This window comes from Lathyrus oleraceus, chromosome 1, assembly GCF_024323335.1.
Source record: "Lathyrus oleraceus cultivar Zhongwan6 chromosome 1, CAAS_Psat_ZW6_1.0, whole genome shotgun sequence".
NCBI lineage: Eukaryota > Viridiplantae > Streptophyta > Magnoliopsida > Fabales > Fabaceae > Lathyrus > Lathyrus oleraceus.
In genome coordinates, this window is record NC_066579.1 from 411552471 (window position 1) to 411568744 (window position 16274).

At 39.2% G+C, this 16274-nt stretch overlaps 1 protein-coding gene and 1 long non-coding RNA gene across 3 annotated transcripts; one reads left to right on the forward strand and one right to left on the reverse strand.

Moving 5' to 3' along the window:
• The first annotated feature begins 13994 nt into the window (after positions 1-13994).
• LOC127076645 (uncharacterized) lies at positions 13995-14703 on the forward strand. Of its 2 annotated transcripts, none has more exons than XR_007786848.1 (3): positions 13995-14120; positions 14215-14442; positions 14530-14703. It is a non-coding gene; the product is annotated as an uncharacterized LOC127076645 (long non-coding RNA). The 2 variants fall into 2 exon arrangements; XR_007786850.1 differs by having other exon boundaries at positions 14536-14703.
• Positions 14704-15000: 297 nt separating this feature from the next.
• LOC127076657 (formin-like protein 17) lies at positions 15001-15823 on the reverse strand. The gene has a single exon (XM_051018366.1). The coding sequence runs from the start codon at positions 15677-15679 to the stop codon at positions 15107-15109; it is 573 nt and encodes a 190-aa protein (XP_050874323.1). The 5' UTR covers positions 15680-15823; the 3' UTR covers positions 15001-15106.
• Between the last annotated feature and the right edge of the window lie 451 nt (positions 15824-16274).

Here is a 16274-nt window from a genome sequence, read left to right on the forward strand (position 1 = left end):
ACCGCACTCTAAAGTGAAGAGAAAAAATAAGGAGCATACTATTGGAATAGACAGCGCACTTTAGAGGGTGCTTTTGTATTGAGATTTATGAGAGATATCATTGCGTTGAATCGTATAGACATCCCAAAAATGGTATGGAATAATAACTTAGGGTTTATTTTAATATTATCGGATATTTCATCTAATTTGTTACTAAATCATGAATATGTTTTATTCTCTTAATTGTAGTACTTTGAGGAATACAAATCTTACTCAAGAGCTCATTTGGATGAAATGAAGGATGAATTGTGTCAATTCATTGTTGATCAAAGAATCATATAGCTAGGTTGTATATTGTTGTACATATATGTATGGAATGTTGTTGTTGTATGCTGTTGTTGTATATATGTTGTATATTGTTGTTGTACTTTTACTAAATCATGAATATGTTGTTGTATATTGTTGATCAAAGAATCATATATTATGTTGTATATATGGAGGATTAATGTTGTATATAAATGGATTCATGTTGTATATATCAATGGATTAATGGTGTATAACATTGGATTAAAGGATGAAATCAATATGAATTTTACACTTTTGCAGCATGCGAACAGGTTACCAATTAAATATCCACTGTTTTTCAAACAAATTTTTTTAAAATAACTAACACTTTAGAGGGCGCTTTCTGTAGGAAGCGCCCTCTAAACATTTTACATTGACAACTTTAGAGGGCGCTTTGTCCAGAAAGCGCCCTCTAAACACTTTACATTGATAACTTTAGAGGGCGCTTAACACTTTAGAGGGCGCTTTCTGTAGGAAGCGCCCTCTAAACATTTTACATTGACAACTTTAGAGGGCGCTTTGTCCAGAAAGCGCCCTCTAAACACTTTACATTGACAACTTTAGAGGGCGTTTTTACCAGAAAGCGCCCTCTAAACACTTTACATTGACAACTTTAGAGGGCACTTTTTCCAGAAAGCGCCCTCTAAGGTGTCCCTTTATGGACCACTCCAGATGGCGCTTTTTTCTGAAAGCGCACTATAATGTGGCCCTTAAAGGGCCACTTTAGACAGCGCTTTCTCCAGGAAAACAAAGCGCTGTCTTTACCTATGCCAGCGCCACTTTAGAGGGCGCTTAAAAGCGCTGTTATAGGCCAAAATAAGCGCCCTCTTTTCCCTTATTTGGCGTAGTGCGAACGATAAAGAGAGAGAGTTTTATGGTTTTAGTCTTGTGTGAGCTTGTGTATTGTGAGCCATTCATTCATTTTATTGATGTATGAATTGGACTGACTTTTGTGTTATAATTTGTCCACTCTAAGCTTTGAAGTACGAGTGTATTTGTTTACTTGGTTGAAGCTTTTAAGCAAGATCAAGTATGTGTCTTTGAAGTGTGTCTTCTTTCTGTTGTATTTTTTTATATCACTGCTGTGATTGAGGGGGAGTGAGTAGGGTCTCATATCTAAGAGTTCTTAGATAGAAGTCACACGGGTAGAGATTAGGTGAAAAGACTGTAACTTGAAGTTGTTTACTGAGTGTCTTTGAACTAATTCTGTTTAGTGGATTTCCTTCCTGGCTTGATAGCCCCCAGACGTAGGTGAGTTTGCACCGAACTGGGTTAACAATTACTTGTGTCGCTTGTTCAATTGTTTCTTTGTTTTTATCCTGTTTATATTTTATTTGTTGTTCAGATATTAGTGTCGTGACATTACTTTCGACATCTCATATCTGATACCAGAATTTCAATTGGTATTAGAGCAGGCATCATGCTCTGGTTCTGGGTGAGATCTTGGGACGTTACTTTCTGGTACTATGGATAGAGATGGAGGATCTGTACACAGACCACCAATTCTGGATGGATCTAACTATGACTACTAGAAACCTCGAATGGTAGCCTTCTTGAAATCTTTGGATAATAAGGCTTGGAAGGCTGTTCTAACAGGCTGGGAACATCCCTTCACTGCGAAGGAAGGAGAAGTTACAACTGATAAGAAGCCTGAGAAAGAATGGAGCAAGGAGGAGGATGAACTAGCTCTTGGAAACTCTAAAGCATTGAATGCTATATTCAATGGGGTTGATAAGAACATCTTCAGACTGGTGAACAACTGTGAGGTGGCTAAAGATGCTTGGAATATTCTCAAAACCACTCATGAAGGTACCTCTAGAGTGAAGATGTCTAGATTGCAGCTGCTTACTACTAAGTTTGAGAATTTAAGGATGAAAGAAGATGAAAGTATTCATGACTTCCATATGAATATCCTTGAAATTGCTAATGCCTCAGAAGCCCTGGGTAAGAAGATGCCAGACGAAAAGCTTGTGAGGAAAATTCTCAGGTCACTTCCCAAGAGATTTGCCATGAAAGTGACAGCCATAGAAGAATCTCAAGATATCTGCAAGATGAGAGTGGATGAGCTAATTGGATCCCTCCAAACATTCGAGTTGGGAATGAGTGATGGATCTGAAAAGAAAGTCAAAAGCATAGCCTTTATGTCAAACACTAAAGAGAAAGTGGAAGACAGTAGTCAGGATACTGACGAAGGTCTGGCAAATGATGTAGTATTACTTAGGAGACAATTTAACAAACTCCTGAAGAGGATGGATGTGAGGTCAAAGTCTAATGTCAAGAACAACTCATTTGACATCAGTAGGCCCAATGATTCTAGAAGAAGAACAAAATCTGAGGAAAAATCCAAACAGGGCAAAGGAATTCAGTGCCATGAATGTGAAGGGTATGGACACATTAGAGCTGAATGTGGGACCTATCTCAAGAAACAGAAGAAGAGTCTTGCTACTACTTGGTCTGATGATAATTCTGAAAGTGAAACAGAAGGAGAGTCTGCCAATCTTGTGACTGCCTTGACTGGAAGATGGGATTCTGATGAATACTCCAGTGATGATGAATTAACCTTTGATGAATTAACTACTTCCTACAAGAAGTTTTGTTTCATAAGTGAAGAAGTGTGTCAACAAGTGGAGAATCAGAAGAAACTGATAACTCAACTAGAGGATGAGAAGACAGAACACTTAGAAACCATTTCTAAGTTGAAGATCGAAGTTGTGTTCCTGAACTCCAAACTGGATGAGATGACGAAGTATGTCAGAATGCTAAACAGTGGATCTGACACCTTAGACAAAATCCTCCAGACTGGAAAGATGGCAGGAGACATGACTGGCCTTGGGTTCAATGAATCCTCTCCTGATTGTAGTCCCACTGGTAGCAAACCAAAGATGTCACGTCAGGTGTCTCAACATCACAAGGAAAGACAACATAAAGGAAAACACCAAAGATGGAGATGTCATTACTGTGGGAAATTTGGCCACATAAAACCATTCTGCTTTAGGTTGTATGGTTATCCTAGTCCTACTAATCATTAACCTAGACCCAAACAACACATCCCTGTTAACAGAAAACAGTGGGTTCCTAGGGCTGGTGCTACTAACTTGATAGCTCACACCTCCTTCAGAGTCTCAGCCAAAGAAGATTGGTACTTTAATAGTGGATGCTCCAGACACATGACTGGAAGCAAAAACCTACTAATTGACCTCCAACCTCATGCCACCAGCTATGTAACTTTTGGTGATGGAGCAAAGGGTGAAATCAAGGGGATTGGAAAGTTGAACTGTCCTGGAGTCCCTAACCTTGATAATGTGTTTCTTGTTAAAGGATTGACTGCAAACCTGATCAGTATCAGTCAACTATGCGACCAAGGTCTAAATGTGAACTTCACAAAAACTGAATGCTTAATTACTAATGCAAAAAATGAGGTGATCATGAAAGGAGTCAGGTCTAAGGACAACTGCTATATGTGGAATTCTCAAGAAACTAGCTATTCATCAATATGTGCTCTAGCTAAAGAAGAAGAAGTGAAACTATGGCATCAAAAACTGGGTCATCTGCATCTTAAAGGAATGAAGAGGATCATATTTGTTGAAGCTGTCAGAGGAATCCCAAAATTAAAGATTGATGAAGGAAGAGTTTGTGGTGAATGTCAGATTGGAAAGCAGACAAAGATGTCACATCAGAAGATCAAACATAACACCACATCTAGAATGCTGGAACTTCTCCACATGGACTTGATTGGATCTATGCAGGTGGAAAGTCTTGCTGGGAAAAGGTATGCTTATGTTGTGGTGGACGACTTCTCCAGATATACCTGGGTGAATTTTATAAGGGAAAAATCTGATGTGTTTGATGTGTTCAAAGATCTTTGCCAAAGGCTTCAAAGAGAAAGAGAGAGTCATCTTATCAGAATCAGAAGTGATCATGGGAAAGAATTTGAGAACAGTAAATTTGCTTAATTCTGTTCATCTGGAGGAATTGGTCATGAGTTCTCTTCTCCCATTACCCCTCAGCAAAATGGTGTGGTGGAAAAGAAAAATAGAACTCTCCAAGAATCTGCTAGAGTTATGATTCATGCTAAGAAGTTGCCTTACCACTTATGGGCCGAAGCTATGAACACGGCCTGTTATGTTCACAACAGAGTAACCTTGAGGAAAGGGACCCCAACCACTTTATATGAAGTCTGGAAGGGAAGAAGACCTACTGTTAAATACTTCCATGTGTTTGGTAGTAAATGTTATATCCTGGCTGATCGTGAACAAAGAAGGAAAATGAACCCCAAGAGTGATGAAGGAATATTTCTGGGCTACTCAACAAACAACAGAGCCTTTAGAGTTTTTAATTCCAGAACAAAAGTTATGATGGAATCTATCAATGTTGTTATTAATGATTAAGAGACTGATGTCACGGACGATGTTGAAACATTTCTGAATGATGCCCCAGCTGATCTCCTGGACAAAAGTAATGAGAGTAAGTCCACTCAAGCTGAACCTGAAGCTGATAAAGTTAATAAGGGATCCTCTATCAGAATTCATAAGGATCATCCTAAAGATCTCATTATAGGAGACCCAAATAAAGGGGCCACCACTAGATCAAGGGAAGTGATCTCACATGCCTGTTTTATGTCCAAGATTGAGCCTAAGAATGTCAAAGAAGCCTTAAATGATGAATTCTGTATCAATGCCATGCAGGAAGAGTTAGTCCAATTTAAGAGAAATGAAGTGTGGGAATTGGTTCCAAGACCTGAAGGAATAAATGTTATTGGAACAAAGTGGGTTTACAAGAATAAATATGATGAAAAAGGTGTGGTTACTAAAAATAAAGCAAGATTGGTAGCACAAGGATACACTCAAGTTGAAGGAGTTGACTTTGATGAAACATTTTCTCCTGTAGCTCGCCTGGAGTCCATTAGATTATTGCTAAGAGTGGCATGTTTTCTGAAGTTTAAACTGTTCCAAATGGATGTGAAAAGTGCCTTCTTAAATGGCTACTTAAATGAGGAAGTGTATATTGAACAACCTAAGGGGTTCACATACCCAAATCTTCCAAAGCATGTGTATAAGTTGAGGAAAGCTCTCTATGGTTGAAACAAGCTCCTAGAGCTTGGCATGAGAGACTCACAGTGTTTCTCATTGACAATGGATACAGGAAGGTGTCGCAGCCTGAAAAATACAGAAGGTGCGAAAAAAACAACCGGCGAGAAAGAAAATGACAGAAGAGTCGCCACCGTGCGTTATTTATCCCAAAGGAGGGAAAGGAAACGCTCGAAGTAAACCTGGAGAAAAGAAAAGGAAAAAGACAAGGTCTCGCAACCAAATCTTGGGTTCGGGAGTCGATTATGCGAAGGGAAGGTATTAGCACCCCTACGCATCCGTAGTACTCTACGGGATCCACTCTTGTTTGTTTCTTGTCTAAAGGGTGTGTGTTTATCTAATGTATTATTTACTAAAAGGGTCAAGAGAAAAATGACTCGCATAGATATGGCATCCATTGCATACGTATCTCATCTGAATATGAGAATCAGAGTCTTCGTAGCTCGGCTGCCTATGGGTTAAAGAGGAGTGTGCTCGCTAAGACGTCGCGTCTTATGCCTACATATCTCATCGGGAATGAGAATCAGAGCAAAACGTAGTTCAAACTAACTACGGGAACAAAAGTCTCGATTGCAACTAGGGCAAGAGAAAGAGAAGGTCTCGATCGCAACGAGGGCGAGAGAAAGGATCGCAACGAGGGCGAAAGAAAACAAGGATTAGTTGTTAGTCGTTAGTCAAACTCGGCTAGACGTCGCATCTTGTGCCTACGTATCTCATCTGAACATGAGAATCAGAGTTGCCGTAGTTCGGCTACACGCACGCCAAACAAACAAACACACAAGCAGGCAAACCTGGAGCCTGAGTGCCAATCACTGGACTTACATCAGCATCCGAACCAAAACACACACAAAAAGGCAAACGTGGAGCCCGAACGCCAGTCACTGGACTTACATCGGCATCCGAACCAAAACACACGCACACTGGAACCCGAATGCCACTCGATGGACTTACATCAGCTTCCAAGCACACAACAACCAAACAAGTTAATAGGGAGTCGGGAACTCGAGCCTATAACTGTCAAGCACACACACAAAAAGGAAGAAAAGGGTGCCCGGAGAGATCTCGCACGATCTCCTGCCTACGTACCTCATCTGGTATGAGAATCAGGGCGACGTAGTTCCCCTACATAGGGATACAGGACTAGCCTAACCAGATAACAGAGGGAGACACAACACTAGGGAGACTACGACTCGAGCCTAGATGTTGTCATGCAAAATCATCCCTAAGTTAAGGTTTCTAGCTAACTTGCACAGGAAGCAAGCCTATCCTAAACATGACTTGCACAGGAAGCAAGCCAAACCAAACCTAACTTGCACAGGAACCAAGCTAAAGCAAACACACAAGCACAGGTATCACGCACTATATGCAAGCAATGGGCTCAAACAAGGTTAGGTTTTAGTCGAGGGGTCATATCAACCTCAACAAACAAACCACTGTAACTGGATAGTGTTAGCTCTTAACCTTGCCATTGAGGGGCTAAGGTGAAGCAGATGAAAGGTGAGTGAAGATGAGACTTCACAGCTCTTATCCCTGGCCTGGGAGAGCTTAAGACAAGAATGTGTGGGTTCAGAAAGTGGGAACCCTTCTACACATTTGAAACTGACTCAACTGTACAATTGTACAAGATCTTGGGTTTGTATCTGCAATGCATCAACACAGTGGTGTGAGCAAAACAGATGACACACAGAATAGCAGGGGATAGGTTGCATATCCCTTGGGTTCTGCCAATTGCCTCTTCACTTAGGAGGTCTTTGAACATACAAGGACAAATGTAAACAGTCACAAACATTGCCTCTTAAGGAGGACTTCAGACAGTTGCCTGGCCAAGTAACAGGCCAGGTCTTCCAGACTACATGAAGATAAGAAAATATACCTCAATGCAAATTGCTCTTAAGCAAAGCAAAGCAAAGCAAAGTTCTTAAAGAACTATAAGCAACTAAAGGTACCTGAAACCAGTCAGACGACATCAGTATTCAATTCGAAGTTAAATCAAAATGAGATGGATCAACAGTCGACACAAGCAGTTAAATGTGCAATGCACAAGGCTCAAGCATATGAGCCAAGCAACCTACAAAACAAACAAGTTAGTCATGCTAATCAATCAAGCATCAATCGATTTGTATTGATCTCTCTAAGGCAACTGCTTCTTATCCTGAAAAAATGAACTCAAACATGAGCAACAGGACCACTAGGACAAGCCTAGGGTCAAAAGGGGATGAAAAAGTCAAAACAGCAAGTGACAAGTGTCCAACATCAAGTTCAAACAATCAAGAAACAAACTCCATTGGTTTCATGTTCATATCATTCATCATCATGATTTCATAAACAGATTAGGTCAAAGCATGGCATATGGAAGCTCATAGAAGTCAACAGCAAGACTCAACTCAAAACTAATCATAAACAATTCCAAAAATTCTCAAATAATTCATGATCAAACATCACCCATAACATGATAAGCACACCAAATTTCAGCTCAATTGGATCATGGGAAGTAGGGAAATGAAAATCAGAAAGGAAGGGCAGGTTCAAACATGCTCAAAGAAGTCAATCAAACATGCACCAACTTCAATAAATCATAAATCAGTGATAACATATGAGAAATGAATGGGATCAAAACCATGACAAAGCTTAAGATGTCTACTAATCACATGTCAAATTTCATGTTCATCCAATAATGTATGAGAATTTCACAAAGCATATGGCATCAAGTCACACAAAAGTCAACATTTTGGTCAAACAGGGGAGAAAAATCCAAACAATTAGGAAATGCATTCCAAAATTCCAGAAAAATTCATACATATTCTCAACATCTAGAAGCATGTTCATGCAAAAATTCAGACCAAATTGAGTTCATTAGGCAAGGTAAATAAAATCATGAAATTGGACATCAATGGTGTGACACAAATTGTCACACCCTAATTCAAAAATTCACAACTCACAAACCAGCAATGATAAATTCACAAACTCTATACCAAAATCACCATGAGTGTGTCTAGTCTAAGCACAAAAAGTTTCAAAGCCATTGGACAAAGCATCATCATTTCACAAATGTTTTGGCAAAGTGTACAAAAAATGAGCACATGTCACAAACCCTAGCACAATTTAAAAACCATACATGCAAAAGATCTGGAAAAATCATGATTAAAAACTAGAGATTGAGATGAACATTATGCAAAAAGTCTCATTAATTTTGGATTAAAATTGGATGTGATATGATTTTTGCAAGTTGGGTGCATAAAATGGAATAAAAATTGAAATGAAATTATTTAAATGGATTAAAAAAGAGGAACTGGTGGCATAATGGTAATTAAGGGCTCCCTGAAGTGAAACGCACCGTTTCACTTAAGGAGGTGGCAGGCGCGGGTTGGATACATGGCTATGTAACAGTATGTTCATGCAAGCAAAAATGTTCAACAGCCAAAACACGAGCAGCAACATGAATTCTGGGTTTGGAAATAGGGTTTCACTACTGTTCATCACCATCCCAAATCGTGGAAAATAATTTCGCCCAGAAAATGAAATTAAACACATCATTGTAACCAGTAAACATCATGCATTCATAATTTAAACTCCATTTTCATTAACTCAACTTATCATGGAAGAATCAAGTAGAAACATATATGAACACCAAGTTTCAAATCAACATATCTTCTTAATTACTTAACCATTTTCAAAACCACGACTACCATTGAGCTCAGCATACAAAGACCTTTCTAAAACATGTCAAGATTTTGCAAATGGCCAGGTTCGAAATCTTACCAATGTTGAAGAACAGTTGAGATTCAAGGGTTGTTTGGTCGTGTAAGCTCAAAATAGTTGCTCCTCAAGCTCCCAAATGAAAAATGGTTGAAAGATTCTAGCTCAGCAAGGCTTGGAATGGCTCAGAACTTGAACTTCCATTGATGTGTTCTTGATGAAACAGTGGAAGGCAAGGCTTTATAGTTGAAGAATACCACTTGCAATGATCTCAAAATGGTGATGAGTGGTGAAGGCACTAAACCCTAACTCGAGTTCTTGAAGTTTTTTTGACAGAAAGTTCAAATGAAGGAAAATGAATTTTTTGAGAGAAAGAAGTTTTCAGTTTCGAATCTTGTGGCTGCTAGGGTTTCTTCTGCAGAAAATGAAGAATATATACTGTGTTTTAGTGTCCTTAAGCTTGGTTAGTTATGTGGTAATTGGATTTTTGTAATTGGAGGTGTTTTGGTTAATTTGTCAATTTTCACTCAAATGGCAAGGTCTGTGGTTACAGTTGCGAAAGGGGGCCTTGTACACACTCCAAATATGATTTCTTAGCAATTTCAATTGGCAGAATATATTGGAAAGGCTTAAATTGCAAAATCACTTTTTCACCTCACTTGAAATAATTCAAGTCACTTCAAAAAGTGCCATTTTGATTGGTGAGTTTTTGGTAAATTGTGATGATATATTTGGAAAGAGGGCATCAAATGTGACTTGTAGCAAAAAACCCCACCCAATTTGGCCAAATGGTTTGGAAGATATGCCACTTTGAAGTTCAAACATTTTTGAGAATGATTTGATCATAACTTGCCAACCATACATGGGAATTGAGTGTTCTTGGACTTTTTGGAAATGGGAGAACAAGATATTCAACTTTCATGTTGGGCAAAAATTCATTTGAAGCTTGTATGATGATGTAAGTTTGAGGATCAAGACTTTCCATTTTTGGCAAATTCCAATTACAGGTCAACTTTCTATTTTTGGAAATTTCTTGTTTGACTTCAAATTCTTCAATGATGATGCTTGACATGTTATATGAGGTTTATATGGACATGAACGAGACCTCTCAAACCAAATCCCACCATCCAATCACTGATTAAATGCACAGTTGACCAACAATTGACTTTCTAGGGTTTCTGGTGGACTGCACACTGACTGATGACTTCTGAGCAATCAAACCTTGACCAAATCACTTCAAAAGGACCCCTAGGTCATGTGAACATGGTGGACCAACCCTAGGGCCTTGTCTCAAAGGAAAATGCACTTGCTTGCTTGATTGACTGATCTCCTGACCAGTTTGACCTAATCTGTCTGATGAACCTGCACTTGGGCAAAAGGGACAATGCAATGTTATGCAGTGGACTATGTTAATGTTATGACCTAATATGAGAATGTATGTACAAAGGGTAGGTGCAAATTTGAGGTACTACAGAAGGGAGACATTGATAAGACTTTATTTGTCAAAGATGAAGGAGGAAAGCTCATGGTGGCTCAAATATATGTGGATGATATTTGTCGCAACCAGAAAAATACTAGGGTGCGAAAGAAACAACCGGCGAAAGAAAAAGATGACAGAAGAGTCGCCACCGTGAGTTATTTATCCCAAAGGAGGGAAAGGAAACGCTCGAAGTAAACCTGGAGAGAGGAAAGGAAAAGATAAGGTCTCGCAACCAAATCTTGGGTTCGGGAGTCGATTATGCGAAGGGAAGGTATTAGCACCCCTACGCATCCGTAGTACTCTACGGGATCCACTCTTGTTGTTCTTGTCTAAAGGGTGTGTGTTTATCTAATGTACTATTTACTAAAAGAAAGGGTCAAAGAAAATGACTCGCACGGATGTCGCATCCACTGCATACGTATCTCATCTGAATATGAGAATCAGAGTCTTCGTAGCTCGGGTACCTATGGGTTAAAGAGGAATGTGCTCGCTAAGACATCGCGTCTTATGCCTACGTATCTCATCTGGAATGAGAATCAGAGCAAAGCGTAGTTCAGCCAACTACAGGAACAAGGGTCTCGATTGCAACTAGGGCAAGAGAAAAGGAAAGTCTCGATCGCAACGAGGGCGAGAGAAAGGAAGATTAGTTGTTAGTCAAACTCGGCAAGACATCGCATCTTGTGCCTACGTATCTCATCTGAACATGAGAATCAGAGTTGTCGTAGTTCGGCTACATAGGGATTGCCATATGAACATGGACTTACAAAGGAGGACACTAGTTGTGTCAAAGGAGAGTGGGCAATATGTTCACGTCCTAGCAGTAGGTGTCGCAGCTCGCTGAATCGAGTCTTAGGCAGTTACCTCTTTGCAATAGGATGGATTGACATGCCACAAGATCGGAGACGCACGGAAGGTATAAAAGAAATGGGGAAGTTCTGCCCTAGAGTTGTCATGCAATATGTACTTAGGTGTTAGGATTTACAAATCTACATTCGGAAAAGCGTCATCTATCTCTACTCAACAATCGTGGCCGAAACAATGTTTTGTATCTCTTAAGGCAATATATCTTTCATTTTAAAAGGTTTTTGATTGGTCGCACGGCGGCGAGAAAAAAAAGAGTTTGATTGGTTGGATGTGCTTTGAGTGATGGCGAGAACTAGGATTGGCGAGATATACATCTCGAATCCTAGCCTCAGGAGTGCATGGTATACACCATGTTCCATTTCCATCTTTATTTGCAAAAGTGTTTAATAAAGATTAAGTATTTTTAGGTTTGATTGAGAAAGGGTTTGAAGAAACCGCATTGACAATTTTAGACGATGGCGAGAGCTAAGATTGGCGAGATATACATCTCGAATCCTAGTCTCAGGAGTGCATGGTATACACCATGTTCCATTTCCACCTTTATTGAAAAAGTGTTAAATAAGAATTAGGTATTTTGAGTTTTGTTGTGAAAATGACTTGACCTAGATCAAGTATTGATGGACGCTTGAGAAAGATTTGAATGAGTGTTTGAGAAAACAAAGTGGGTAAATTGGATGATGGCGAGAGCTAGGATTGGCGAGATATACATCTCGAATCCTAGTCTCAGGAGTGCGTGGTATACACCACGTTCCACTTCCATCTTTATTGAAAAAGTCTTGACTATGAATTAATATTTTTTAAGTTTTTATTAGAGAAAATGGCTTGACGTTGAATTAAGCATTTGATGAAAGTTTGAGAAAGATTTGAATGAGTGTTTGAGAAAACAAAGTGGGTAAATTGGATGATGGCGAGAGCTAGGATTGGCGAGATATACATCTCGAATCCTAGTCTCAGGAGTGCGTGGTATACACCACGTTCCACTTCCATCTTTATTGAAAAAGTCTTGACTATGAATTAATATTTTTTGAGTTTTTATTAGAGAAAATGGCTTGACGTTGAATCAAGCATTTGATGAAAGTTTGGAAGAACTGTAATGGAATAGGAGGGAGAAATGAATTGATTTGTTTATTGAGAAAATACTTGACGTTGGATCGAGTCATATTTTTGTATTTTTTCAGAAATGGTGGATTTTACTCTTTGGTTAGTGTCTAAAACAAATAGAGAAATAAAACAATACAACATTATATACACATTGGGGAAGTGGGGTACATTTTGTCAAATGGGGATTCAAAATCATGAAATAATTAGATCAGGCCCAAACAACAAATGATGCGAAATATGAGTGTAAGTGCAAGAGAACCGGCTCATTGTAAGAAAGCCCAAGAGTAGGCTATGTGAGGTTGATGGCGATGCTTAAAAAGCAATCGTCTTACAAGGGTGTGGAAAAATGGGCTCGATATTAAATCGAGAAAAATATGATTTTTATAGTTTAAAAATGGTTTTGAATGAATGATGAAATTAAAAGACAACAAATCTATGTTATGATAATGAAACTATGAAAATAATAAAGCATAAACATAACAAAAAAAATGTTAAAAGAAATGAAATACTAAAAGAAAATAAAATGCTAAAAGAAAAATAAAATACTAAAAAAAATGCTACACATGAGTATTGAACCCACCCCACTCAAGACTATGATACTACCCTTCTCCACCAGACTACTCATGACTAGTTATTATTTTGATGCTGCTTTAAATATATAAACCAAAATAGATTAAACATTAGAATAAAAACTAAAATAAAAAAAGTCTGTTGGACTACCAGTAATTAAACCCAGCCGCTTGGCTGTTGGGTTTTAGAGATTAATGGGTTGGGGAATACCAAAATGATGTGTTAATGTCTACTGGAAATACTCAAAGGTCACTTAAATGGAGTTAAATGGTTTTGGTTTTTAACATTCCTAAATTAACTAATAATAAAAAGAAATAAAATGGAAAAAAGCTAGCGTCATTGAACTGAACTCTTCCTCTCTCAAACTCTCCATCGCTCTCAATCTGTACCAGACCACTCTCACGCTCTCAAACTCGCTCATACCTATCTCTCTCAATCTCACGATCGCTCTTAACTCAGTCATCATCCCTCAATCTCACGATCGCTCTTACCTCAGTCATCATCCCTCAATCAAAGCGCGAAAGGATAAAGAAAAATGGACAGGACGGCTCACCTTCGACGGTGACGGCGAGCTCAGGTAGTCCTTGAATCGTCAAATACTGGTTTCTTGCTTCGATTTTGGGATTAGGGTTTGTGTGGTATCTTTTTCGCCTCCTTATTTCGTGTTCTCAACTCACTATTTATCCCTCACGAATTAGGGTTTTCAGGTTTGGTCTGGTGGAGTTCAGAAGGGGAAAATTTCCAGAAACGCTTTTTGTGCTCAGCATCGAGTTTGTCTTGTTTCATGCTACAATCCGGAAACGGTAATATGAACTCAAACTTTTCTTTGAATTTTGTCTCTATTCCCTTTTGGGATTTTTTCTGACTTTTAACGCTTTGGTAATTAATTGTTACTGCAGTGAAATTGGTTACAAGTGGACACATTGAAGAAGCTGAGGATTTGATGAAGATTCCCTCGTGTTTCCAGTTATCCATCGCAAACTTTGTGTATACTTGCTGTAAGTTCATGTCCTGTTGCACTTGAAATGTTTGCCTTTATCTGTTTGAATTGTGGCTCAAGTTTGGTTCATGGTATGCTCGTCTATCTTGTAGATAATAGTGCCAACAAGATCAAAACTTCCAGGCTGCAAGAATTTACTGACTGCAAATATGTATGGGAAGGTAGCTTGGGCTGAGACTGGTACAGAACCATTGTTGAAAACCTGGGCAGTAAGATTCTGAACATACAGACGATGATCGACAGGAAGGTGAATGCTGGCCTTGATCGAGATGGACTGACGCCTCTTGAAATAGAAGGAGATACCGTTGTGGTCCTACTAGGTGAGGCGGGACGTGACTTTGGAGATATCAAGGCTTGAGATTTGACTCCAGTAAATGATAATCCTGTTTTATCCGATGAAATGGCAGGAACAGATTTGAGAAGTCTTAGTGCCTGGAAGCTGTCATCAAATGATTTCACTTCGCTTCCTATTCTACCATTTTCAACAAGTGACAATAGCCTTGCAACTCAGTAGCAGTTTTCTGCAAGGGCCTACTTGCATCACCTGGTAACGACAATCTTCTAAGTGAAGATACACCAATTCCCGGAACAGAACTGAGGTAGTGAAGTGATAGGTGCTGGAAAACAGGGTTGTAATGAAATGGCTATTGCTTCTTCGGTGTTACCGGTTCGTCTTTGATTAACATTCTCTTTTACTAACTTTCTGCTGTTTTCTTCATTTCAAGCTCTAGCTGTTTGTAGTTTTCTTCGTGGGCTTTGTTGAACATTTGAGTGAAGTTGAGCAAAGTTGTGACAACTTGTTCGAATAGACAGCGGGATGGATCTTCGCCAAAATAAAGAATTAATGCGTCCACATTCCTGCCCACCCATGAAATGAGCGGACTTCAGCTTCAGCAGAACAGAGGAAGTCTTTCAATTTCTTGCGGAACTTTTCTGATATAGGACCATCATTTTCAGAAGTGGATAATTCCTGTACAATTTTCTCTAATCCTTGTTTATAGTTTGCATCTCCTCTGCCAGGAACTTCAATTGGATCTTTGCCGTTGGCTCTAGATTAGCAAGATCCTTAGAGAAGTCTAAAACTTCAGGCAATTTGTCATCTAACACCTTACAAAGATAATGCATGAGAGTCATTTTGTTGTTCCGTGCACGTGTCTCAGTCAGTTTAAGAAGGCTATCTAATCTGAATCCAATGGCAGAACCCCTGGCAGTTCCTTGGTTCAAAGCATTTCCTAGAGTAAGTATTGTTTGCATAATTCTCTTTAATTTGACAAAACTCCTGATCTCTTCTGAAGCAGCATTCACAGCATTCAAGCTATTCTTAAGATCGGAAACCTGATAATGGAACTGAATCTTGAATGAAAATACTCTGAGCTTAGATTCTACCCCTGGTACTTTCATTAACTCCATGAAGAACTGTTCACATTTCCCTAACTTCTCCTTTTCCCCTTTATAACTCTTGATTATTTCCATCTCCTCTTTTGCAGGACAAAACTTTATGAGGTTCTCAACCTGATCAACGTCAAGCGACTCTTCCAGTGCTAGCACTGAACTCATTAAATCCTACAATGGCACCTTCACTTTCGAAAGCATGATTTCACAATTACATGCCCGCCTATGCTCAATCAGTTGCACTTTCTCAGATTTAGGCCTAACCGAGCTTTGGACATTTGACTTCTTGGCAAGGCCTGAACTCGGGGCTGCTGCGACTGAGATGGTAACAACTTTGATGCATTGTGTTGCAGTTGTGGCTGCATTGAAAACTTTGGTTGTTGCAACACGTGTGCAAAATGATGGCTTGTTTGGATACCTTGGTTGCCAGAATCAGTTCCAAACTTCCGTTGCTGTAACCCGGGTACATCATTTCCCAAAAGTTGTAGATGTATATTTGTTAGATTATTTTGCTGATTTATTAACAGTTGTTGCAACATTGATGTTTGTTGCTGTTGCTTTGAATTGGAGACAACATTATGTAATATGGGTCTTCTGATGCTTATGAACAAAAATTAATTGGATTTTCAGTCCAAGCAGGCAGCTTTACAGTATCAAGCTTTCCTCCCCATTGTGACGTGCCATATGATGCTTGCTATGAATGCTTATGCATACTATGATGTGATGCAGGGCGCTAATGCATGGCAGCTGTTCTTTTTTT